Genomic DNA, 24,910 nt, shown 5'->3' on the forward strand with positions numbered 1-24,910 from the left:
AATTAAAAGGGGCGCTATAAACTTTTAGAGTAATTAACTACTCGGCTATCCAGGTTTAGTAATTGCAGATCTCACAATCACTTCTATTTTATCATTGATAACTTAATGCACTATGACCGGGTTTTATCGGATTATCCCGGTGACTCTTTTGCCATTGACCGTAATCACTACATTGCGTAATTCAATGCTTAAAAGAATTGAAAACCCATTCAGTTGAAACAGTGAAGTAACAAACGAGCCAAACGTGAAAATCGTGACTTACGTAAAATGGAAAACGTGATCAAAAGGCAAAGCGAATTAAAAACGAAAGCGCCTAAATAATAGCCGCTGAGAGACTGACGGCCGCCTACAAAATTCCAGAACATAGCCAGCAGATAATAGAGATAGAAACAAATAGATCTAAATTGAAAAAAAAATTAAAGCCGCTCAAAAAGCTAGGTAAAAATCATTTAGCATTTAATTATTAAAGCGTGTTAAAATTCATTCCGCCGAAGCCTTTTATTAGGGACCTTTAATGCGTAAATGAGTTCCTTTGACTTAAACTAATTCAAATTAAACTTAAGTTTTAAAGTGCAAAAGTCATTTTATTGAGTGAGGTAAGTCATGTATGAAGAAAACCCAATCACGCAAATGAACTTAAAGCCGTTGATAGAGAGAGAATGAGAAATGACTTCACGCGCGCAAACACTGTTAGTGAGAGGAAGAAGTAATTCAGAAAATTTGAATTTTTCAGCTTTGATGTGTGAAATGTAAAACGAAAAAAAGAGCGTCAGACGACTAAAAAAACCAAGAGCACTGCAATATAGCTCCGCTCAGCTTACAGATTCGCAGCTATAAACAAAATTACCCAACAAATGCTCAAATTCTACTTCTCAGACATTATTTTGCGAAAAAAGTTATTACTTTTCTGCTCAAGCATTTACCCAAAAAAAACACCCTCGAGAAACCATTTTTTTCGCTCTCAAAAATAAATTCGACATGAACAGAAAACCACTCTTTTTTTTCTCTTCTCTTCAGCAATTTTAAACAACTCTTTTTTCACGCATCTCGCTTCCTGATGTAGATACACTAACAAAATTACCGATAAACAGACGCTCCGCCATTACTCCACTTCGAGTCTTTAAAAGACAACAGGCCAATACAATCCAAATAATTTGGATTGTATATAACTTGTAAAAGACCAATACTCCTCTTCAATTAGCAAAGAAGACCGCAGGACAAATATAATTGCTACAAATTTCGTTTGTGAGCAATTGAAAATTCATTGTAAGCTTACTTGTGACTTGAGAGACACGATTTCAGATTTCAAACTCTCAATAGTATCGTTGAGTCTGTTTATTGCCATAAGCATTTCAGGAGCCGAGGCATAAGCATATCCCCCACCCGGGGTGCCAGCAGCAGGTCCCAGATAATCCACGGCTCCCGCTGCCCCCGTGGCAGCACCCATTAGTTGTGGCTGCGAGTGGGGGTGTGTCGGGATTCCTCCCGCCTGGTCCACTGCGGAGGTAGGAATCATGAGAGCCTGTTGCGCAGCAGCACCCACTGATGACATTGAGGCCTAGAATTTAGAGCAAATGTTGCTTATCAACTTTTTATCGTGACGTTAAAAAAGTTATAGCTATTTGCAGCATCAGCGTCAACTCTTTCAAATTGAATTTGCAGTTGTTATCTCAGATTTATATGGCTGTCAGCAGCTGTTTGCTCTCTTTTAAAAAAACATACTTTGCCTCAATTCAACAGTTTAATTACTTCTTCCAATCACAGCTAAAGCCGAATAGTCCCTTTAATACAGTACGCCCAAGGCGCTATATTTTAAACTGCATTGGTTTGATATACTGACAAGGAATCAACAGCGATCAAGGTAAACTCAACAAACCAGAACATTTTGCGTAGGATCAACTGGGTTCTGTTGGATCACTGCTCCAGATGCACCAACGCCTCCCAGTTCACTCAGCAGCTGCGCGTGCTCGATCTCACTAGAGTCTCGTCCCATCAGAGTGGTTCCGGGTGTCGCCTGTGCGTCGAAGTGAGGGGTAGAATCTTGGACTGCAGTGAGTGCCAGCTTCGCCATCTTATTGCGTCGCCCTCCACTTTTTGGCGTCCTCCCGGTTACATCTCGCTAAAACCCAGATCAGACTAATAACTTCAAGTTAAAGTTCATTAACAAGAGCTATCTTAACCCCACCCTCCATCAGCAGTATAAGACCATCCCATTCGATATTCTAAAACTCAAAACCTGATTCTAAAAGATATTTGTTATGGCCAATAAAAATTTAGTAGGGCATTTATCTACAAATTGCAATACAAAAAAACAAACAACTAATGTCGGTCGAATTGCTCTCAAACCAGCGAGCCGGTGACTTCGGTAGTAGGGACAGAGGTGTCGGAAAGTATGTGTGTGTGTGTGTGTGTGGGGGGGGGGGTCGTAGGGGGGGGGGGGGGAGGAGGTCAAGCGGCGATGGGGGCAGGGATGCAAAGGCTAGATGAGAGGGGGTTCAAATCGACAGGTGGACAATGAGAGTTTTGAGGGGGAGGGGCGGATGGCGTGAGACTGAGGGGGTTAAGATTAAGAACCCCCCTCCACACAATGACATTATCTCCTCAAAAAAGTTTTGTGAATAGCATTTAGAGTATAGTGAGGCTCGGGACTCTAAGAGAACTTAATGCCCTCTGAGTGCTACCTGTTTATCCCGTTTTTGAGGACGAAATGTCAAATGGGTCAGAAGAAAAATTTGTCAAGCCAAAAATTGCATAAAACAGAGCCGACAGAATACCGAATGCGACTCAGAGTCGTGGAACAAAAACTCTCATCTAACCCAAACTATTTCAGAAATAAATGAAGCAATATACAGTGATAAAATGCATTTGTGTGGGGTGGGGGTAGGTGTGGGGCGCTATTTGGGGGAGGAGTTAGGTTAGATAGGTTGTAGGGACTTATATGTGATCAAAAATTCTCGAAAAGACCTTTTCACCGTGAATATTACCATCAGTTCTTAATTACTGTACATTAAAAACTAAGTTACATTTGAAGTCCAATGTTCGAAAACAGAAGTCAACCTTTTAAAACAGAAGTCAATGTTTAAAAACAGAAGTCAATGTTTAAAAACAAAAGTCAAATTTCAAGTCATGACTTCAGCTAAAGAAAAACATAGCAAGACAAGTCCTGAATTACAATGCAAGGAATTATAAAAAACAAAAAACCTCGGCCATCAGAAATTCAGAAATAGAATAAGAGTACAACTTTCACAACCATGACGAACGAATAAAATAAAAATAACAGACATGAGGGCTATACTAACAAAAATCATCTAAGAAAAATTTAAAGTTAAGTGTTGTAAAGGGCATAAAACTGATTGCTTAAATTTGATGTTCACTGTCATCTACGGTACAGTTTCGTTCCATTAATATCGTTCAAAACAGCAGCAATTAAAACATTTGACATAACTAAGATATGCGGGCGACTTTAAAAAAAAAGCATCTGGATTTGTTGAAACGAAGGTCTCCTCAAAGTCAATAAAGTGATAGCTGACAGCTAAAAATATTGTTCGCTATCATCTATGATAAGTTAGTGCTCATTGACACTATTCATTATGGCAGGATTTGAAACAATTGACAAAACAAAGATAATCGAGCCAAATTTAAAAGAATAGCATGGAGTTTTTCAAAATGAGTGTTCAAAAAATCTTGTAACTGATTGCTATTTGCAGGAATTGACAATTGACAAAACCAAACAGATATGCAGGCGAAATTCAAAAAATTCATATTCATCTTTTTTAAAAAAAAAAGTGGTTTCAAAGTCGATAGAAAAGATATCTGATTGCTAAAATGATTGTACGCTATTATCTAGAGTTCATTTAGAGCTCGAGAAAACCGTTCATTATAGCAGCAATTAGCACATTTGACAAAACATGATACAGTCAAAATTCATCACTTGGATTTGTAAAAAGTAAGTGCTCTCAAAGTCGTTAAATATGATAACTGATTGCTAAAATTGTTGTCCGATATCATCTCCAGGACAGTTAGGGCTCCTAAAAACTGTTCGTATTAGCAGTAGTCAACATTTGACAAAACGGGAAGATATGCGGGCAAAATCACGTCGATTTTTTAAAAAGAAATGGTCTCAAAGCCAACAAAATTGGCAGCTGAATGATATAAACATTGTCTGATATGATCTACCGGACAGTAAAGTCTCATTAATATCGATCATGACAGCAGCAAATAACATATTTGCAAAAACAAAGGCATGCGCGCAAATAAAAAAATTCTCAATATTTTGAAAACACGTGGTTACACTTATGAAAACCCAAAAATGCACGGTAAAACATTTGATCAGGCAAACTATGTACTCTTCGATGCCAAATATGACCTAACATTGAGCCCACTAAAGGCCGAACTGGAAAACAGCAATAAAATGTACAAAAATACAAAGAAGTCCTAAAAACTTCCTAGCCCATCAAAAAATGGGCTTCTAAAATGTTGACTCAACCTGCTCGATGACTATTCTTAGCTCTACTATTCTAAGTTACTCTTTTTGCACACTTTACTCCTTTTCGAAGTCATAAAAATCAAAACTCAAAAATTGACTTCAAATTGAGAACATATCTTACAAAAAAAATACAGAACCAATACAATCCAAATTCTTTGGATTGTAAAAACCTGTAGAATACCAATACTCATCTTCGAGTCGTAAAAAGACCACAGGACTAAAATAATTCCTACAAACTTCGTTTGAGAGCAATTTACAAGCACATTTTACTCACAAACATTAAATATAAACCGACAAATGTCGGAAGAATTGCTCTTGAACGACAGGCGAGGCAATTTAATTCAGGGTATATAGCCTAAATCAACCTTTCATGGGCGCAAAAAAATTTTGCCCCCAACGGGATTCGAACCATCGACCTCCCGATCCGTATAAATCCACGCTCACCACTGCGCTATGAGTCACTTATCTTTCCTCTGCTGCAACCGATTATATATTAGCAACAAAAATCACTCAAAAATGATGACCGAAAGCGTAAAAAAGTCACTTGCGAAGTCAAAGAATTTTCTAGAAGAAAAACGCAAAATTGTCACGCAAAAAATTTGCATAAAAAAGACCAACACCTTTACAATAATTGCTATGAACTTCGTTCAAGAGCAAATAATAATTTGTTCATTTTCCGTTTCCAAAACTGACAAAAAATTAAATGCGTACAAATATATGTACATTCAAACGAAAAAGAGTGCACCGTTACATTATCAGTTGAACCGTTTTCAAGTGCCTCTCTCTTGTAATACCTAAGTACTGTGGAGGATTACAAAGCAAAAAAATACAAAACTTGAACTATGACCCTGGCTTATTTAAAAAGAGCGTTTAAATTCTTGTTTGGTTGCAGAGAACTTGTAGATGCAAACGTTCTTAACCGGTAGAAGAAAATTCAATATATCCGTACTTCCATCTTTTTTCCATGTTTAATAAATTATGGGAAATTTGTGAAAACACCACTTTTCTAATAGAAATTTCTTTAAATCAGAACTTACCCCAGCTCCATCTGCTCCAGTCGTGTTCTCAATGAACCTCTGCATCTCCCTGAGAGAGAAGAGTGTCTGGAAAGGGGGGTCCAGGGAGTCGTTATCACTCTGTCCCGGAGCCTGACAACACAGTGACACTATGGCCCTGTGCCAACATGCCTTCTCCGCCCCCACTCCACAACTGCAGCTGATTGTTGGCTCGTATTGCACAACTAAGTATCTGGAACAAAATTACAGATGTTCTGAGGACTTCTAATAGCTTGGTAAAATAATTCACTTATAATGCACCAATAGAGACAAAGTGATAGCTGAAAAATTCATATAAACATAACCGACTACGGTCGGTAAAATGGCTCTCAAACGTCCGTCCAGGTCAATTATCTCTTTGGAGGAGGGGGTATAAAGTCATTAAGGGGCTTCAAGTAATGTTATTACAACTGAATATAGACAACTTCCAAGACTTAAAATGGAAAAGAGAACCAATTTTGACACCATATTTGATTTTCAGAACTGCCCCCGAATTAATTGAGAAGTCAGAAGTGAAAGTCACTCGATAAGTCAAAGCGTCAACCAAAAAAGCACTCAAACAAGAAATGACATTGCCCTCGCAATGACATGACCAAATACAATTACAACAAACTTCGTTTGAGGGCAATTGAACACGATCATATTGCGTAAATCATTTTTTACTACTTGAAAATGAGTATTGCAGAACAGAAACTTCTTTTTTAATCAATTTTATTAGAGTGAGTTTAGAAGCAAGAAAAGGAACTTGTAAAAAATGAAACTTGTAGAGTGCTTTGGGTGTTGACCAAAATTGAAGAATGGAGTTGAAAAGAGTCGTTTTTCGCTCATACCACTGCTTTCAACGAATTGAGGTGTGAAAAAAATCTTGTAAGCGAGAGACATCTTTTGTTCAAGTACGATTTTAAAGCAGTTTTCAATTTTTTTTTGGTTAACACGTTTGATTATGATTTTTTAAATTAATTTTAGAGTGGTTTTGATAGTGGTTTGAAGGTTGCTGGTAATTAGTATGAGTTTTATGCCAATTTGGACATCTCTCAGCCACTTTCTTCTTTATGTGATTTTTAGCCATTATTCGCTTATTGTTTTTTTACCGCCTTAAGAAAGCTTTGATAAGAAAGTGTAATACTTACGGAGTTATTAGATACCAAATGATTACAAAATTGTTCGTATAGAAACAATTTCTTGAGAAATATTAAAAAAAATGAAAAATTTTAAAATAATTTTGGCAGATTTTCTGAAACCTTAGACAAGTTTGCATATATACACACAGTTTATGTACAACTATTCGGCGAAGAAAGTTTATATACATTAAGAAAGAGTTTGAGTTCTTGTTAAAATTGAGTTTTGGAAATCACTGTATTAAAACATTTCTTCAGCGTCAGGTGGACTCAGCCATTTCAAGTGCCGTGAAGGACTTCTACCGGCTGATATCGACATTGTACTTGAATTGGTCGTTTGATCTCTTGGCTAGCCTCGTAGAGTATGAGGGACGAGTTTCAATTGCTTCAGGTAAGTAATTTCTTATAATAACTGATCAATACTAAACAAACAAACAAAAAAAACAAAATAAAATAAATATGCAAGTTAAAATAAGAAAAAAAGAATCGATGTTCTTTGGTGGGGCTCGAACCACCTTCTGCGCATCTGCTTATCGGTTAGCGCACTGGACCAAACCATCGTGCTTCACTTCAGTGTAACTTTTCTTAGAGTTCATCCAAATAGAATGTCTTCTGGTTCAAATCAAGTCGTAAAATGTCATCACTTTAGACGAAGAATTTCGTTGTTATTGAAAAAGAAAAAAAAGAGTTCGTTTAAATTGAAGATAATAGGATTGAGGTCTAAAACAAATGTGTTTTCAACTTCAATAAAAAGAAGTAATGATGTGATAAAAAGTGCTACGCTGACCTAAACCGTAAAGACACTGAAACCAAACCGCGCGTAGCACAATGCAACTTGGACTGCTGTTCTTCTTTTTTTTAAAATCAGTGGATTATCAATAAAACATGTTCTAAAAGCTGTAATGATATCGAAATAAGAGACAATGGCAAAGCAGGGATTCGAACTTCTGTCGTAAAATTTGTCCATTTCGCGTTCGCGCTTGTAGCCGCTGCACCGTTTCGTTGATATTCAAGTTTAAAAGATATGTTGATAAAAGCTGCTGAGAGCGACATGAGTTGTGAAAATGTAAAAAGAAAGAAATGAAGCCTTGGCGAAAGTGGGAATCAAACCGTGGTCGTAAATATTTTGTTTGATTATAGTCTTTGACGATCATCGCGACTGGGCCGTTGGCTACTCATTCGAGAGATGAATTAAAAAAAAAACTTTGTTTTCCATTTCCAATAAGATTAATTGTATATACAAAAAAAGAACAAGCGATGAGCTAAAAGTGCTACGCTAACCTGAACCTTAAAACCACTGGAACCAAACCTCGCGCAGCACAAAACTATAATATTAGATTTTTCTGTTGCTTAAATAAATCAGCGGAGTGTTGAGTAAAGAGTTAAAAGAATAAGATGGATGAAAGTTAAGGGAGGAAGGCTTTGGTAACCTGTTCAGCCCCGAATTTGCTAAGCGAGCGGCTGGCTGAACAGAAGGAGACGAAGTAGTGAAATGGAATAAAAGTGAGTTGTATCTGGCCCCGAATTGACTAAGCGAGCGGCTGGCCATATACTCGTAATATGTCTGATAAGCTTAAGAGACGCATGTGTCAGAAATATAAAATGTAGGAAAACATTCGCAAGTTGATACTTCGCGGCTTCGAACTCCTGTTGATTAGACTTGTCAATTTTGTTTTCTCGTATTTCACCGCTGCGCCATTTTTCTCTGCTGTAACACGTAAAGTAAATCTTTTTGGGCCAGCTGTAGGTAACTGACGCTCTAATCGAGATAGAGCATAAATCAAATAGCAAGAGTTGAAGAGAGTTGGACTCGAACCGTAGTTGTTGGTACAGAGTTCTCTCATTTCACCCCCCCCCCCCCCACAACCGCGCTGCTGGCTAATAATTTGCAGTTTTTTCGTTTGCTGGTTATCTATTTCGTATGTTTGTTTTTTTCCTCTGCCCAGATTTCAAAATATAGTTGCACCTCCTTTTTTCCCAGTTTTGTCTTCGTATTCCTGTTGATTATTTTCCTTGATTATTTTCCCAAGTTTTCCACAGACTTCAGTCTGACTACCGATCTTTGCTGGAAAACGATTAATGATCTTGAAACTAGGGATACGTTGGGGCTCGATCCTTGTTCTGTCATTCGACAGTATTTTGATCTTTATCTACGCCGAACGTCCATAGTGCGCCAGTTAATCTTTTTTTTTGTATTGAAAGTGGTCGAGAGTACTTTTACAAGTATTTAGCGGGCACTGTCGTTTTTTGTGTATTAGATCTATTACAGACTGTATATTAGATCTATTACAGATCTAATTGTGTATTAGATCTATTACAGACTGTTTAATTGCCCGACTAATATACCCATTGGCTAGTTTAGTCTGAAATTCTTTAATCATTTGCATGTTTGCCTCTTCATGGAGCTTTAGGAGCCTGTAACATCTTGGTTTTCGTAGGCAAATCCTAAGGGCTCTATTTTGGACGTACTGTATTTTATTAATGATTGCTTGGGATTGGTCCATCCAGCAGGCATTAGAACACAAAAAAAGTGGTCGGATCCAAGTTTTATATACCAAAAGGAGACTTTCTTCGTTAATGTTTAGATTGCTAAGACTCCACAGTTGAGATAACCTGCTGTTTGCTTTCTTTACTCAACTATTGCAGTGATCGTTCCATCTTAGATGAGGAGTGAGAGTGATACCCAGAAACTTTAGCGACTCTGTTTTTCCAATGGGTACGCCTTTTATTTTTAGGTTGAGTTCAGACTTTTTGATGGGTTTTTGAAGATCATGTACTGGGTTTTATTAGGATTTATTTTAGTTTTCAAGAGGTCACGCCAGTCTATGAGGCTATTCTGAGGTCACGCCAGTCTATGAGGTCACGCAAGCCTATAATGCCTTGCATATTCTTGTGCGAGCATTTTAATACTATTATTTGCCGGAAAGATTTTTCCTTTGGCTTATGTGCCCTTGTTATATCTAACAAATTTGCTTATACTTAAAAAAGTTGCTTATATCGAGTTTTTTTTAGTGCAAGTTCTGTCTAAGAACTCATTTTTTCCAGATTTTACTTAAATATTAAAAATTCCAATGAGTAGTTTAAGTAGGTACCAGTTTGACAAATTTATGTTCAATTGAAGGTGAAAAGTTTTCAGAAAATTTGCTTGCGCATATTGAGGCTACAAAATTACAGGAATTTGAGGCGTGTTTTAAAAATAGCAGACGCCTCAATATACGAAGAGTAAACAAACAATTTAGGTCGGACGACTTGCTCTCGAAGAACACGCGCTGCTCGGTTTTAAGCTGCATCAGCAAAGAAGGCATGATTATTTATTATCAATAAAAACCAATTGAGGTGCACTTTTCATTTGACCTTTAGTAGTTAACTGACGCTATTTAGAGGAGAGCAATTTAAATCACGCAAAATTAAGAAGTCAGACGCCAATTAAGTCATATGAAAGTCAAAGCTTCAGACACAAATCGATGAAAAAAATGCACAGAAAAATCAACAGGAATAAAATTGCTACAGAATTTTTTAGGAGCAATTAAGCAAGACTTAGAATGGATTCCTATATATCATACTAATGAAACCTGGCCAGGTTGGTGACAGAGCTGATTCACAGTTAAGTGTGAGAAGGTCAAACTCTAAGAACCACTCTTCACGAAATAAATTATGTCTCTTGAGTAGTTTCGGTGAATCACATACTTAGAGATTAGAGAACCGTAAGGCTCCAAGAGAACTTATTGCCCTCCAGGCTTTACCCGCTGGTCCCATATTTGAGGACAAAAAGTCAAATGGTCAGATGAAAAATTATTAAAAATTATTCCAGTTTTTGATCCAGGAGCTCATGACAGGCAAGGGAATCATAGCTGTTCTCTCAAACGTTTAGCATCTAATTTCCCGGCTTCAAAATATAGTTGCACCTCCTTTTTTCCCAGTTTTGTCTTCGTATTCCTGTTGATTATTATTTTCCCAAGTTTTCCACAGACTTCAGTCTGACTACCGATCTTTGCTGGAAAACGATTAATGATCTTGAAACTAGGGATACGTTGGGGCTCGATCCTTGTTCTGTCATTCGACAGTATTTTGATCTTTATCTACGCCGAACGTCCATAGTGCGCCAGTTAATCTTTTTTTTTGTATTGAAAGTGGTCGAGAGTACTTTTACAAGTGTTTAGCGGGCACTGTCGTTTTTTGTGTATTAGATCTATTACAGACTGTATATTAGATCTATTACAGATCTAATTGTGTATTAGATCTATTACAGACTGTTTAATTGCCCGACTAATATACCCATTGGCTAGTTTAGTCTGAAATTCTTTAATCATTTGCATGTTTGCCTCTTCATGGAGCTTTAGGAGCCTGTAACATCTTGGTTTTCGTAGGCAAATCCTAAGGGCTCTATTTTGGACGTACTGTATTTTATTAATGATTGCTTGGGATTGGTCCATCCAGCAGGCATTAGAACACAAAAAAAGTGGTCGGATCCAAGTTTTATATACCAAAAGGAGACTTTCTTCGTTAATGTTTAGATTGCTAAGACTCCACAGTTGAAATAACCTGCTGTTTGCTTTCTTTACTCAACTATTGCAGTGATCGTTCCATCTGAGATGAGGAGTGAGAGTGATACCCAGAAACTTTAGCGACTCTGTTTTTCCAATGGGTACGCCTTTTATTTTTAGGTTGAGTTCAGACTCTTTCTTTGATGGGTTTTTGAAGATCATGTACTGGGTTTTATTAGGATTTATTTTAATTTTTAAGAGGTCACGCCAGTCTATGAGGCCATTCAATGATGATTGCAGATTGTTTTGAATTAATTGTGTTGAGCAAGATCTGTAGTAAAAGGCAAAATCGTCATCGAACTGTGAAATCTGTGCTTTCAGTTCTGGCAATCGGCTAACGTATATAAGAAAGAGAATGGGAGCAATTACGCTGCCTTGGGGCCCTCCGGCTGTCGGGCAAAAGCTGGAACTTACGGTGGAATTTAGCTTTACGTATACATTCCTTTGTGACAAGAATGAATTCATCCACTTAATAATTGGGATCTTTAGCTCAATAGAATATAATTTGTGGATCAACCCTAGACGCCGTACAGCATCAAACGCTATTTCAACATCCAAGCACACTAAACCAACCTGAAACCTTAGACAAGTTTTTAGCCTATAATGCCTTGCATATTCTTGTGCGAGCACTTTAATACTATTATTTGCCGGAAAGATTTTTCCTTTGGCTTTATGTGCCCTTTTTATATCTAACAAATTTGCTTATACTTAAAAAAGTTGCTTATATCTAGTTTTTTTTAGTGCAAGTTCTGTCTGAGAACTCATTTTTTCCAGATTTTACTTAAGTATTAAAAATTCCAATGAGTAGTTTAAGTAGGTACCAGTTTGACAAATTTATGTTCAATTGAAGGTGAAATGTTTTCAGAAAATTTGCTTGCGCATATTGAGGCTACAAAATTACAGGAATTAGAGGCGTGTTTTAAAAATAGCAGACGCCTCAATATACGAAGAGTAAACAAACAATTTAGGTCGGACGACTTGCTCTCGAAGAACACGCGCTGCTCGGTTTTAAGCTGCATCAGCAAAGAAGGCATGATTATTTATTATCAATAAAAACCAATTGAGGTGCACTTTTCATTTGACCTTTAGTAGTTAACTGACGCTATTTAGAGGAGAGCAATTTAAATCACGCAAAATTAAGAAGTCAGACGCCAATTAAGTCATATGAAAGTCAAAGCTTCAGACACAAATCGATGAAAAAAATGCACAGAAAAACCAACAGGAATAAAATTGCTACAGACTTTTTTAGGAGCAATTAAGCAAGACTTAGAATGGATTCCTATATATCATACTAATGAAACCTGGCCAGGTTGGTGACAGAGCTGATTCACAGTTAAGTGTGAGAAGGTCAAACTCTAAGAACCACTCTTCACGAAATAAATTATGTCTCTTGAGTAGTTTCGGTGAATCACATACTTAGAGATTAGAGAACCGTAAGGCTCCAAGAGAACTTAATGCGCTCCAGGCTTTACCCGCTTGTCCCATATTTGAGGACAAAAAGTCAAATGGTCAGATGAAAAATTATTTCAGTTTTTGATCCAGGAGCTCATGACAGGCAATGGAATCATTGCTGTTCTCTCGAACGTTTAGCATCTAACTTCCCGGCTAACAAACATTAATTAAACAAAGACAAATTTATTTTAAATTTAGTTTTAAGGTGCCTTAAACAAAATACAATTTAACAAAACGCCCTGTACAAATTAGTGCGTTGCACAGAAAGTTCCAACGCGCCTATTGTCTTAGGCGGAGATCAATTTTACGAGGTAATAATTATCAGAATAAAAGGAAAAAAGATTGATCAATTGTGAAAATGTACTGAACACCCTTATTCGACAAATCACAAGACGCCTTGGTGATTTGAGCTGATACATAACATTCCGAAACACCTAATTTCCTAACACTCACTCAAAAGAAATCAATTCAATTCGTTTTCACTTTGAAATTGATATAAACTAGGTTCATTAAGGCTAAGTCTTTGCAGAAAAAAACAAACAGCCTAACGTCGGACAAATTAGTTTCAAACAACAGGCAGGGCAATTTAATTCATAGGGGGCTGTAGCCAAGACCAAGCAAACACTTAACAGCAATTTAGGCCACGCATAAATGCGAAGTCTAAAATCGTTAGTATGAAAAATCTCATTCAAAAAGACCAGCAGGACTAATATAATTGTTCATTCGTTTAAAAGCAAAATGTAGCTGGCAGATCGCCAGAACATAGACGCAATAGCTTTATAGATCTGCTGTGTCAAAACGATAGTAAAAGAAACAGACCAAAAAACTTATTACATTCTGAGATGGTATATTTTGAATAAGAATCTTTTGAAATTGTTGCTGCTTCTATTAGCTGCCCTCAAATCCCTTCAATTAGTGACAGGTACTTGACCTTATCTGTTTTCAATGCTTTTAATGAATTCTAAACTCCATTCAGCCGAAACTGTTATTGAGTTAAGTAAGAAGTCGAAGTGACCCATGTAAAACGCAAAAAAGTAATCATATGGTAAAACAAATTAAAAAACATAGCACGACAATTTGACACAATTCACAAGATTTTCATCCACTAAAAACAAATCTAGACCCAGAATGGACTATCAATGGATTGGGAAAAACGTTCAGAGCAAAATGAGATCAAAAAAAAAAAAAAAAACATACCCGGCAGATTGCCGGAAAATAGCCGCCGTTGATTCCAATAAGCATGATTGGGATTGAAAGAAAAGATATTGAAAAAAAATTTTTGTACAACTTTATATATACATTTTCAGTCCGATTTATTTTGATGGCATTTCGTAGTTGAACATACTTCTGTTTCTTAGAGAGAGGCTACAGGGGCTACTATCAATACCAATAAGCATTAGAGAGAGGTAACTAATACTCATAGGAACGACGTTCATATAGCGGGCATCTAAAATTGGGCTTTATGGGTTTATCCCGTTTCTATTTCTGACTTCAATTTTTTATACTGACGCTGTTCATTTTGAATTGCTTTGCTGAGCAACTGATGTTCAAAATCACTTTTAGCAGAATGAGAGAAGAGAGAAACTAGCCTAGAGAAGTCAAAAAGATTTCACGCAAAATGCTGAAAAAGCGGCAAAATGGTAAAGTGAAAAAAAGTTCGACGAAGTAGAAAAAATAGGAGCGCTATAATAGCCGGCTGAGAAGATGAGGGCGGCTATTAAACAGTAAAAATCAAGGTCAAAATTCCTCATGTGAACAAAAAACATTAGAAAGAGAACGAATTTTTGTTCAAACACCATTATCTAACTCTACTTTAAAATTAGAGTAAAAAAATTCTCGCCGCACAACCACTCGCTTTTTCGCTCCACTTTCTGTTTCCGAGTGACCAAAAAAAACTACGCCAATTTGACTTCAAAAACCATAAAAATGTGTGAACAGATCTTTAAAAAAAGACAGCGCCCCAATACAATTCAAATTCGTTTAATTGTAAAAAACCAAGAAATGGTCAATCATAGTTTCAGCTATCGCTTTCTGGCTAATAATAAAAGAAACCCTCCATTTTTTTCATTGGACATATTGAAGTGTACAAACCTAACCGACTAAACGTTAGAAGAATTGCTCTCGAACGACTAGTGGGAACTCTAACCAATTGCAGTCTGCTTCAGTCGGGTGGGGGAGAGAGGGGAGCCTAAATGGGACTAAGAAGTTCAATAAGGGGCTTCAAATAACCACATTAGAGGTTAATATATACCACTATTAAGATTTGAAGTAAAAAATGGCACCAGTTTCGGCACACTTTTCATTTGACTTTTAGTATTAAATTGCCGCCAATTGAGTTCAGCTGCTTGAAATTGTGATTGTGAGAGAACTTTAGATCACGCGAAACGCAAAAAGTCAAGGGCGTAAAAGTCAAAATTGTCAAGCCAAAATTTTGCATAAAAAAAAGACGCACGTTTACAATAATTGCTATGAACTTCGTTCAAGAGTAATTAATTAACAGAAGTAAATCATTGCATTTTGGTCAACTCTCTATCTCGCGCAATGCATCTCCTGATTTTGTCAAAATTTCTAGTGGCCAAATGTTCGTTAAGTTTTCTGCCAGAGCAAAATTGACGTCTAATATGGTTTCAAAAAACTCCAATTGCGGCTAACTAACCGCTTCTGAATATTGTTCTCGTTGAAACATGAGTATATAATATGAGACGTCACATGTGGCGGTGCCCTCAACACACAGACAGCCGGCACTCCGTGTTGGGCGGCCGAATTGCAGTACTGCTTGTATGAATCCACGAAATCCTTGTGGCAGTTCTCCAGAATGTGTTGGTCAATGAAGATGGGCTCGGGGGCACTAGGAGGTCCATCGTCTATCGCCAAACAATGTTCACACTCTTCAATTGCACCTGAAACAACAATAACTGTGATAACTGATCGAATTCTAAATGCTAGTGCACTAATAAAATACCAACAGACATCGAATTCAAAACAGATTTGAAACACGAAACACCCGGCTCTTGTATCGCGTAAAAAGGTTTCGTTTCTACCCTGAGCACTTTAGCTTGAAGCCTGTCTAGACGTCTTCCCATGAGGCACAGTTTATCTCAACAGCTCGAGTTTACAAAAACTGATCAATAATGCAAGAATATATAACCATAATAAATTAACACGGGGAATCCGAGTTCACTCATCTGGTTTCAGTTTTCTTGTCAGCAATAGAAAACTCTACTACTGAACCGGCCGGCTTAAACTGAATACATTAGCATTTCTTTGGTCTCATCTGAGAATTTCAGGTGGAGACATTTGATATTTGGATTGATACCTTCTCTCCTTTTGGCTTTGCAGATAGAGTTAGAACACCTCTTGGACCCATTAGCCAGTTTGATCACATGGGCAGGGTTAGGGGTCAATTGAGAGTAGCTGATGACTCCGTACAACTCTCTGTCTTCGTCAATCAAGTGTGCGTATGTGGTCCTCACAGATCCAGGTGCGTAGTGAAGGTGTTGAAAATGTCGCAGCATACAGCTCTTAGCAAAAGGCTTTGAGCAGATTGCACAGTGATAGTGCACGTAGAGTCTCGCCTCGCACCGACACCGTTCTAAATAATCCAAGAAATAAAGTCTGCTATTGATCTCCAGGGCAGCAAAAGAACTCGCTTTTGGAACACTTTCAAACAGTCATTGGGGTCAAAAACAGTAGGTTGCAATTTGGAAGCAATTATGTAGAAAATCTAACGCTAAATCTAATTTTGAATTTTAGAATATTTTAAAGACTTTTTATAAATAAATATTGGCATCATTTACTAGAACTAACTAATATTATTCAAGCCAATTACCATTCCCGATTAACCTTTTGCGCACAACTTATGTTAGCAACATTAATTTTTTCTTTCATCATATGCGTGCTAACGGTTACATAATATACCAATTTAAGGGTGCAAAATATTATTTTTATCTGCCTAAGTTTTACAGGGAGTGGATTAGGGAGGAAACGATATGTCACCAAAAGCAACTTGCCATGTTTAGGCCTGGGCAATGGGTCAACTATATTTTGCTCCTCTAAAGATGGAACTACTTGGCTCTGTTGGGACAACTGCTGTTGCTGGCTTTGACTGACCGGAGGCGGGGGTTGCCTGACAATCATCTGCTGGGTCCCAGTCAGGGGTCCTTGTTGGTGCTGATCCATTAGAGGAGTCTCAGCAGGGGCTGTTGTCACAATAGTGTGATGCTCGTCAGTTATAGTCAACAAGTTCCCATCAAGGTGACCTGAACAGACAGTAATAAAAATTTTATTTTTGCGCAAATGACTCTGAATGACAAGTTATTATTGTGAGAAATAATCAATCAGTTATACAAAACATAACCGACTAACGTCGGGCGAATTGCTCTCAAACAACCGGCGGGCGGTTGTCAGCACCTAGCCACTGTTTAGTGAGCTTAGCTTTCGCTTGATTGAAGAGGCGTGAGGCTAGGGTAATAGACGATATTATCACGCCACATAACAGCCGCTGAAGTCAACAAATGAGTTAAGGAGAGAGAGAGAGAGAGAGAGAGAGAGAGAGAGAGAGAGAGAGAGAGAGTGCGAGGTAAAACGTGAGCGAGAAAGAGAAGGAAAGAAACGCCAACCAACACACACACACAGAGAGAGAAAGAGAGAGAGAGAGAGCTAGAAATTTTTTCCATGAGATTCTAGCCTTGTTAGTAACTAAATCATATAAAAAACTGAAAGTGCAAAATTCAGAAGAAAACTTTCCACATTTCGCAGTGACGAAAATGTTCAAAGAACATTTTTTGCCTCTGGATTTTTGTCATGCAACCCATCTGCAAGACTTAAAAAGCTTCGTTGGCCAGTATTAATCGTTAATCAAAAAAGGACTCAAAAACTGCAAATAAAATGACAAAAATTTCAAAAAAAAAATTGAAAAAATCATAAGTTTTATTAAAAAATCGATAAAATTTGTGATATTAAAAAGTTCAAAACTATTCTATCGCAATAAAAATTGTTCAGTAACCTTTTATCAAAGCCTATACGAGGTTTCTTGGGGCTGGAAGAACTTAGATAATGACAAATTTTGAAAAATTTGAAAAAAAAATTCAAGTTTTATCCAACAATTGCTAAAAATCGTGATGTTCAAATGTTGAAAAACAATCTATTACCACTAGAAACTATGCAGCAACGTATTATAAAACCCTTCAGGAGGTTGTCTGAACCCTGAGGCATAAAAATCTTGAATAATGAAAATATATGTCAAAAAATTTTAAAAAATATAGCAATTTTTGTCAAAAAAATGCTAAAATTCGTGATGTTTAAATCATGAAAATGATTCCATTACTTCTAGAAACTACATAGTAACCTATTATTAAACCCTCGAGGAAGTTCCTTGGCTCTTGAGGCTGGATAAACCTAAAAAACGACAAAAACTTTCAAAAACATTGAAAAAATTTGCAGAATTTATCAAAAAATGCAAAAAATTCCTAGTGTTGAAATGCTGAAATCATTCTATTACCACTAGAAACTATTCAATAACCTATTATCAAATCCTAGAGTGGATTCCTTGACACCTAGGGCTGCTAGGGCTGAAAAAATTTAAAAAAACTGACAAAAATTTTCAAAAATCTTGAAAAAAATTGTGAAAATTAGTATAAATTTGCTTTTTTAGCTAGCGGTTGTTCGTCAGTAGCTAGCCACGGGTGGGGGGAGGGTGCACGGGGGTGCCGATGGGGGTGGCGACAGTCGGGTGGGGGGGGGCAACAGGGCGGTGGGGGGGCAATAGTGGGGGGGGTGGGGGGGTCTTCAACCTCTAAGAACCGCTGTTCACACCATAAGTATAAGACTCCAAAACTGTTTGAGCTGAAACAGAGCTAAAAGGCTCTAAGAGCACTTAATGCCCGCTGGGCGCTACCTGTTTATCCCGTTTTTGAGGACGAAAAGTCAAAAGCGTCAGACGAAAAATTGGTCAAGCGAAAAATCGCATAAAAAAAAAGACCGACAGGACTAATATAATTGCTACAAACTTCGTTTGAGAGCAATTAATCAATCCTCGCTTGAAATCCTTGGATCAATTCTGAATTTAAAATTTTTGTGCTCGATCGCACCAAAAAACTCTTCACATAGCAGGGTTTCAAAAACATCCACGGACACAGAATGTAACCAAGCTGTGGAACCCACTTTTCTGCATATTTAGAATCATTTTCAATTTCGCATTGCCAGCAGAATGGATCCAAAATATATAACCGGTCGAATAACTATTAAGAAAGCATTCAAAGGACTATAGTATGAAAGTTCTCATTGGTGTACGTACCTGGCTGACCAGATGTCGTAATCAGAGTTCCATCTTCAGTGACAAAGTGGTCAGTGATTACTTCCTCCTCAGCAGCACCTGTCTCCCCCACAATTTCTTCTCCCACAACTATCTCCTCATAGTAGCCGTCGTCAAGAAACGCAACACCTCCTGGCGCTTTGTCTACCATTTTTAAATCTCAAAAATCACAGACTTAAAAACAAATTGAATGCAAAAAATGTCAGCGAGATTTCATAGAATCATTTACAAACAGCTTTCAGAGAGACACTTTCTTTTGCAATACTTAAATGCTTTGAATACTTCGAGAACATTTGTGAGAAATTCAAAATCATGGTTCTGCATGAAGACAAAACTCGGTTATAGGATTATGAATGTGCTCTGTCGACGCAAACAAAGTCAATACCAAACTCAGCCTTCAAATTCATGCTGCCAAACTACGAATTGCACCCCTGCAGAAACTAAAACTGGCCTCACTTTTTGTGTCTCTCTTCGACGAAAAACAGCTTCCGCAGTCAAAGATCAACAATAGCGGATACAGCTTTGAAGAAGCACAGGACGAGCAAGCCCATAACAAGTCACGGAATAATTGAAACAAATACATTCATCAGAAGTTGTACTCAGAAGCCAGATATAAAGAGGCATAAAATCAGCTGCTAAGTTCACGTAATCGCTCCAGTTGTACTTCAAACATAGAAATATTGATCATAACTCGATTTCTATTTTCTTCACTATTCCTTAATTCGTCCAAACCACCAGCATCTATATTTGTTACAGACAAGCTCATTTCATCAAACTGTTCAGATTGTCCCATTCTGTTGATCATTTCTTTCGTTCGCTCTACCACTTCTTTCAACCTTTTCACGTAACGTCTAGTATTTTGCTCACGCCAATGAAAACGCCAATATTGTTTCGAAATTTTCAAGTAAAGCAAAAAATTGACGAAGTAACTGTGACGCTCAAATTGCTCCAAAATAGTTCCGTTCTTATCCCTCACAGAGCCAAAACTTTTCAAAATGAACTTTGGCGACGTTTCGTAGTTTCCATTCAGTTTAGCCTGATTGACACATTCTTTAATCCAACCCACAAAAACGCCTAACACGTGATCGTCATCGGCAAGTCGTAAGCTTAACTTGTATAACAATATAATTCTTGACAAGGGTTTGAACATCAATATTATAGAGTGGATACGATTGATAAAATTTTTTGGTGCAGCATCAGTTTTAAGCTTCCTTGCACTAATCAATAAGTTCACAATCACAGTCACTAATTCGGGAATTTCTAGTTGGTCATAATCATAGATATTACTCTGAGCAATAGGCAGCTTCTCAAAGTTTTCAATTAAGTTGGCGCATAAATTGTCGGGACAATTTTCATTACGTTTGGCTAAACATTTCAAAACTCCCAGGTTTAAAAAGCAACTGTCAAACACACTCGGTATCAAATTTTTATCAATAGCAAAATCCAGCAAAGCAAGAAGAAAAATATTGTAATTTCTATAAGTGAATAAGGATAATGAACTGACCTCAGGTTCAAGCAGCATGCTGAACTTGAACTTAGAAGATTGTATCAAATTTTTGAAAACATTTTTCTGCCCTTTAAGAAGTACGTACATTTTAACAGGGTTGTTTTGAAGTAACCTAGCTATAACACAAAATTCTTCAAAGTCGGGCTCTCTCAGAGTTGAAATTGTTTCAAGCAGTATACACCAATCTTTATCTGTCAAATTCAATGTCTCACTGAAAATTGATAGCGTTGTTAAAACTTCAGCACGGAAGCTTTTTGGGCCAACTGAAAGTAATGACTTCATATTCATTGCAAAGAAATGAGATTCAAAATGCTTACTTGAGTATAAGCTTTCAACAAACAATACAATATCCAATCCTTCCAAAAACACATCTTCAAGCTCGCAGTATTTCGAATAAAAAATGGACACCAAAGAGTTCAGTTGGGTTTCGTCCATTGAAAGCAAACACGATCTGAAATGTTTAATACATGCTCGTATTATTTTTGTACTTAAGAACTACTAGGATTGCTCATGGAGCGAGATTGCTTGTTCCCAGTCTCAGTGTTCCTGGACTTATACACAAATGTTCCCGGACAATACTCAGTGTTCCTGGACTAATACACAAATGTTCTTTGGTGTAGCCCCAACTGAACTCGTTCGTATAGCTTTATGAACAAATGATTCAATGAAAAACAATTCGGTTTTCGAACTAGATGCAGTACAGTATTGGCAATTGCAGAGATAATTGAGAAACTACAATTTAACAAGTCAACCAAACAGTTTTGTACTTTTCTTGACTTTAGTAAAGCATTCGATACCATTAATCATGATTTGATGATTGAGAAACCCGAAAATTATGGTGTCAGAGGAGATATTTTGACTTGTGGCTTTTTCTAACTTGTGGCTTTTGAAATGTACGCCTATTTCAACTTTATGGGACAAACTATATAAACAAACGACTTTTTTAATAGTTGAAATTATTTGGACATGTATATGTTTAGGATGATACAACTTTTATGTACTCTGCAGAAACTCTGGATGACAAATGCATTGGTTCTGACATTGTTTGCCTGCAAAAGTGGATCACCTGTAATCATTCTTGTTTTAATGTCAACAAATCTGAACTCATGTGGTTCTGTCAACCGCTGACAGATATTAGGCTTCAAAATGAAAGGTACAAAAACGCAGATTCTATGAAGTACCCGGGGCATTCATTTAGACAAAAGCCTTTCTTTCGACGTTCACATTGATAAGGTTGTAAAATGCTTGTCAATGCATGTGTTTGCGGTCGCCTGAATCAGGAAGATCGTGAGTAGAAACGTTCTCAATCTTTTTTAACGTTCCCTTATCGAACCGAGATATCGATATGGTCTTTTAATATATGGATGTACAACATCTTCTAAGTTCGTCGTTTCTATATGGTGCAGAGAAAACTTCTTAGGTTGATATCTTTCAGAAAACAGAGAGAAAGTGTATCGTGCCTTTTCTCAGAATCAACTATTCTAAGTGTATACAAATTAATTATTCTGCAAATATTGAAATTTGTTTTCAAACTGGTCAATGCTATTTTGCCTACTCGACATCTGAACAGCCTTCATCAACGTGATGTGAAGGATTGCCTTACAACGAGGAGCGTCTTTTCTGGCCTCTTCTAGAAACCACGCCTCAGATAAATATACATTGGATGGGAGAGGATGCGTTCTGTTAATTTCCTTAATCAGTAATGGCTTTTTTGTTGATCTTGTCTGCGGAGACAAAACATCATCAAAAAACTTTCCAAAGGTCATCTCAGGGTTTTGTTTAAAAAAAAGAATTTACCCGATACCTTGTTCTAGTGTGAGTTCAGGTTTTTCTTTCTTTCATACCAGCCTTATCTGTAACTATTGTGGGGCTTATAACTTTTGTAGGAAAATTGCCCAGAGGAGGTCCCTTTCTGGTGCTTTATTATTTTTTTGGAATGCTCAAAATTATGCACAACGTATGTCACCAGAATAAATCGAATTTTTTTTAAGCAATTTAGACAATTTTTGCCGAGACAAAACACTCTAGGTATGTAGTAGTAGTTGATTAGGGTTTGCCATGGCGGTTGGGTCTCATACCCCTCATGATGCTGAATTATCTTTCTTAACCAAGTATGGAGGCATCAAGTTACGGCATTTATGGCAATTCGTTGACGAAGTTTATAATCTTTCCTGCTCTCGCAAGTTTCATAATCAAGTCTGACAAACTGAACTTACCAAAAAAATTTTTGGATGAACGACTACGGATACGATTCAAGGGGATTATGTAATTTGTATTGATTATTATATGTCGCGTGTTTCGTAGATTTTTGACTGGTCAATTTTCGTTCTTTTTGGAAATTTTTCAATTTTTTTCAACAAAAAATAAATGTCGTTCTTTACTCCCATATCTGGGTAATTAGAGTCCTATGAAAAAAAAATTAGGATGTTCGTGAGTAGAAACCTTCTTTTTATTTATTACCTCTCTTTTATCGAACTGATATGTCCATATGGCCTTTTGTTTCTACCAATGTACAAAATTTTTGACAAAAATTACGTGGTATCTATATGGTGCAGAGAAAACTGCTTAAGTTGATATTTTAAAAAAAACAGAGAAAAGGTATACGATTTGTACATTCAGAACTTATTGAATTTTATTTAAAAACTTGTCAACGCTAACTTGACTACTCGGTTTGTGAACAGCCTTTATCAGCGCAACATTAAAGGTTGCCTTACAACGAGGAGTGTCTTACCTGGCCTCTTTAAGAAATCACGCCTCAGATAAGTATATCTTGGACTGGAGAGGATGCGTTATGTTAAATATATTTGATTGATAACAATTTTTTTGTTGATCTTGATTGAGGAGACGAAACTTCCTTAAAACGTTCGATTGATCATCTCAAGGTTTTTTTATATTTAATTTATTCTATACTTTTTTTTGTAGGAGTTCAGATTGGCTTCTTTCTTTCTTTTAAGCTAGCCTTATATGTAAGAAGTGTGGGGCTTCTATTTTCTGTGGGACCATTGCCCAGAGGAGGTCCCTTTCTGGTGCTTTGGTAATTCTTCTAGAATGCACAAAGTAATGTTTATCACCAGAATAAATATAATTTCTTCTTCTTCTAAGTAAAGCTATGCAAAAACACTCTAGGTATGTAGTAGTAGTTGATTAGGGTTTGCCATGGCGGTTGGGTCTCATACCCCTCTTGATGCTTAATTATCTTTCTTAACCAAGTATGGAGGCATCAAGTTACGGCATTTATGGCAATTCGTTGACGAAGTTTATAATCTTTCCTGCTCTCGCAAGTTTCATAATCAAGTCTGACAAACTGAACTTACCAACAAAATTTTGGATGAACGACTACGGATACGATTCGAGGGGATTATGTAATTTGTATTGAATATTATATGTCGCGTGTTTCGTTAATTTTTGACTGGTCAGTTTTCGTTCTTTTTGAAAATTTTTTAATTTTTTTCAACAAAAATATAAATGTCGTTCTTTACTCCCATATCTGGGTATTTAGCGTCCGATGAAAAAAAGTTGGGATGTTCATGAGTAGAAACCATCTTTTAATATATTACCTTTCCTTTATCGAACTGATATTTCTATATGGCCTTTTGTTTCTACCAATGTACAAAATTTTTGACAAAAATTTTGTGGTATCTATATGGTGTAGAGAAAACTGCTTAAGTTGATATTTTTCAAAAAAACAGAGAAAAGGTATAATCTGCTTTTTCTCAGAATCTACTATCTTAAGTGTATACGATTTGTACATTCAGAACTTATTGAATTTTATTTAAAAATCTGTCAACGCTAACTTGACTACTCGGTATGTGAACAGCCTTTATCAGCGCAACATTAAAGGTTGCCTTACTACAAGAAGAGTATTATCTGGCCTCTTCGAGAAACCACGCCTCAGATAAGTATACATTGGACTGAAGAGGATGCGCTATGTTAAATATATTTGATCGATAACAACTTTTTTGTTGATCTTGATTGCGGAAACGAAAAATCCTTAAAACTTTCAATAGATCATCTCAAGGTTTTGTTAATAAATATTTTTTTGAAGGTGGTCCCTTTCTGGTGCTTTGGTACGTCTTCTAGAATGCACAAAGTAATGTATATCACCAAAATAAATTTAACTTCTTCTTCTAAGTACAGGTATGCAAAAACAATCTAGGTATCTGGTAGTACTTGATTAGGGTCTGCCATGGCGGTTGGGTCTCATACCCCTCATGATGCTAAATTATCTTTCTTAACCAAGTATGGAGGCATCAAGTTACGGCATTTATGGCAATTCGTTGACGAAGTTTATAATCTTTCCTGCTCTCGCAAGTTTCATAATCAAGTCTGACAAACTGAACTTACCAACAAAATTTTGGAAGAACGACTACGGATACGATTCGAGGGGATTTTGTAATTTGTATTGAATATTATATGTCGTGTGTTTCGTTAATTT

The 24,910-nt window shown here is 36.9% G+C and overlaps 2 protein-coding genes across 2 annotated transcripts in view; one reads left to right on the forward strand and one right to left on the reverse strand.

Moving 5' to 3' along the window:
* The window catches only part of LOC142341715 (uncharacterized), a 47,165-nt gene extending 28,010 nt beyond the window's left edge, over positions 1–19,155 (reverse strand). Inside the window, exons 1-7 of the mRNA XM_075392879.1 lie at positions 18,951–19,155; positions 16,666–16,914; positions 15,972–16,247; positions 15,312–15,555; positions 5,524–5,734; positions 1,877–2,119; positions 1,277–1,558 (exon numbers count right to left, since the gene is read on the reverse strand). Of these exons, the coding sequence (XP_075248994.1) occupies positions 1,277–1,558; positions 1,877–2,119; positions 5,524–5,734; positions 15,312–15,555; positions 15,972–16,247; positions 16,666–16,914; positions 18,951–19,119 (1,674 nt within the window). The 5' untranslated portion in view covers positions 19,120–19,155. The remainder of the gene's footprint in view (positions 1–1,276; positions 1,559–1,876; positions 2,120–5,523; positions 5,735–15,311; positions 15,556–15,971; positions 16,248–16,665; positions 16,915–18,950) is intronic.
* The window catches only part of LOC142341716 (gamma-aminobutyric acid receptor-associated protein), a 335,133-nt gene that overhangs the window by 241,464 nt on the left and 68,759 nt on the right, over positions 1–24,910 (forward strand). The window lies entirely within an intron of this gene.

The sequence above is a fragment of the Convolutriloba macropyga genome, chromosome 6 (assembly GCF_964194025.1).
Source record: "Convolutriloba macropyga chromosome 6, txConMacr16.3, whole genome shotgun sequence".
NCBI lineage: Eukaryota > Metazoa > Xenacoelomorpha > Acoela > Convolutidae > Convolutriloba > Convolutriloba macropyga.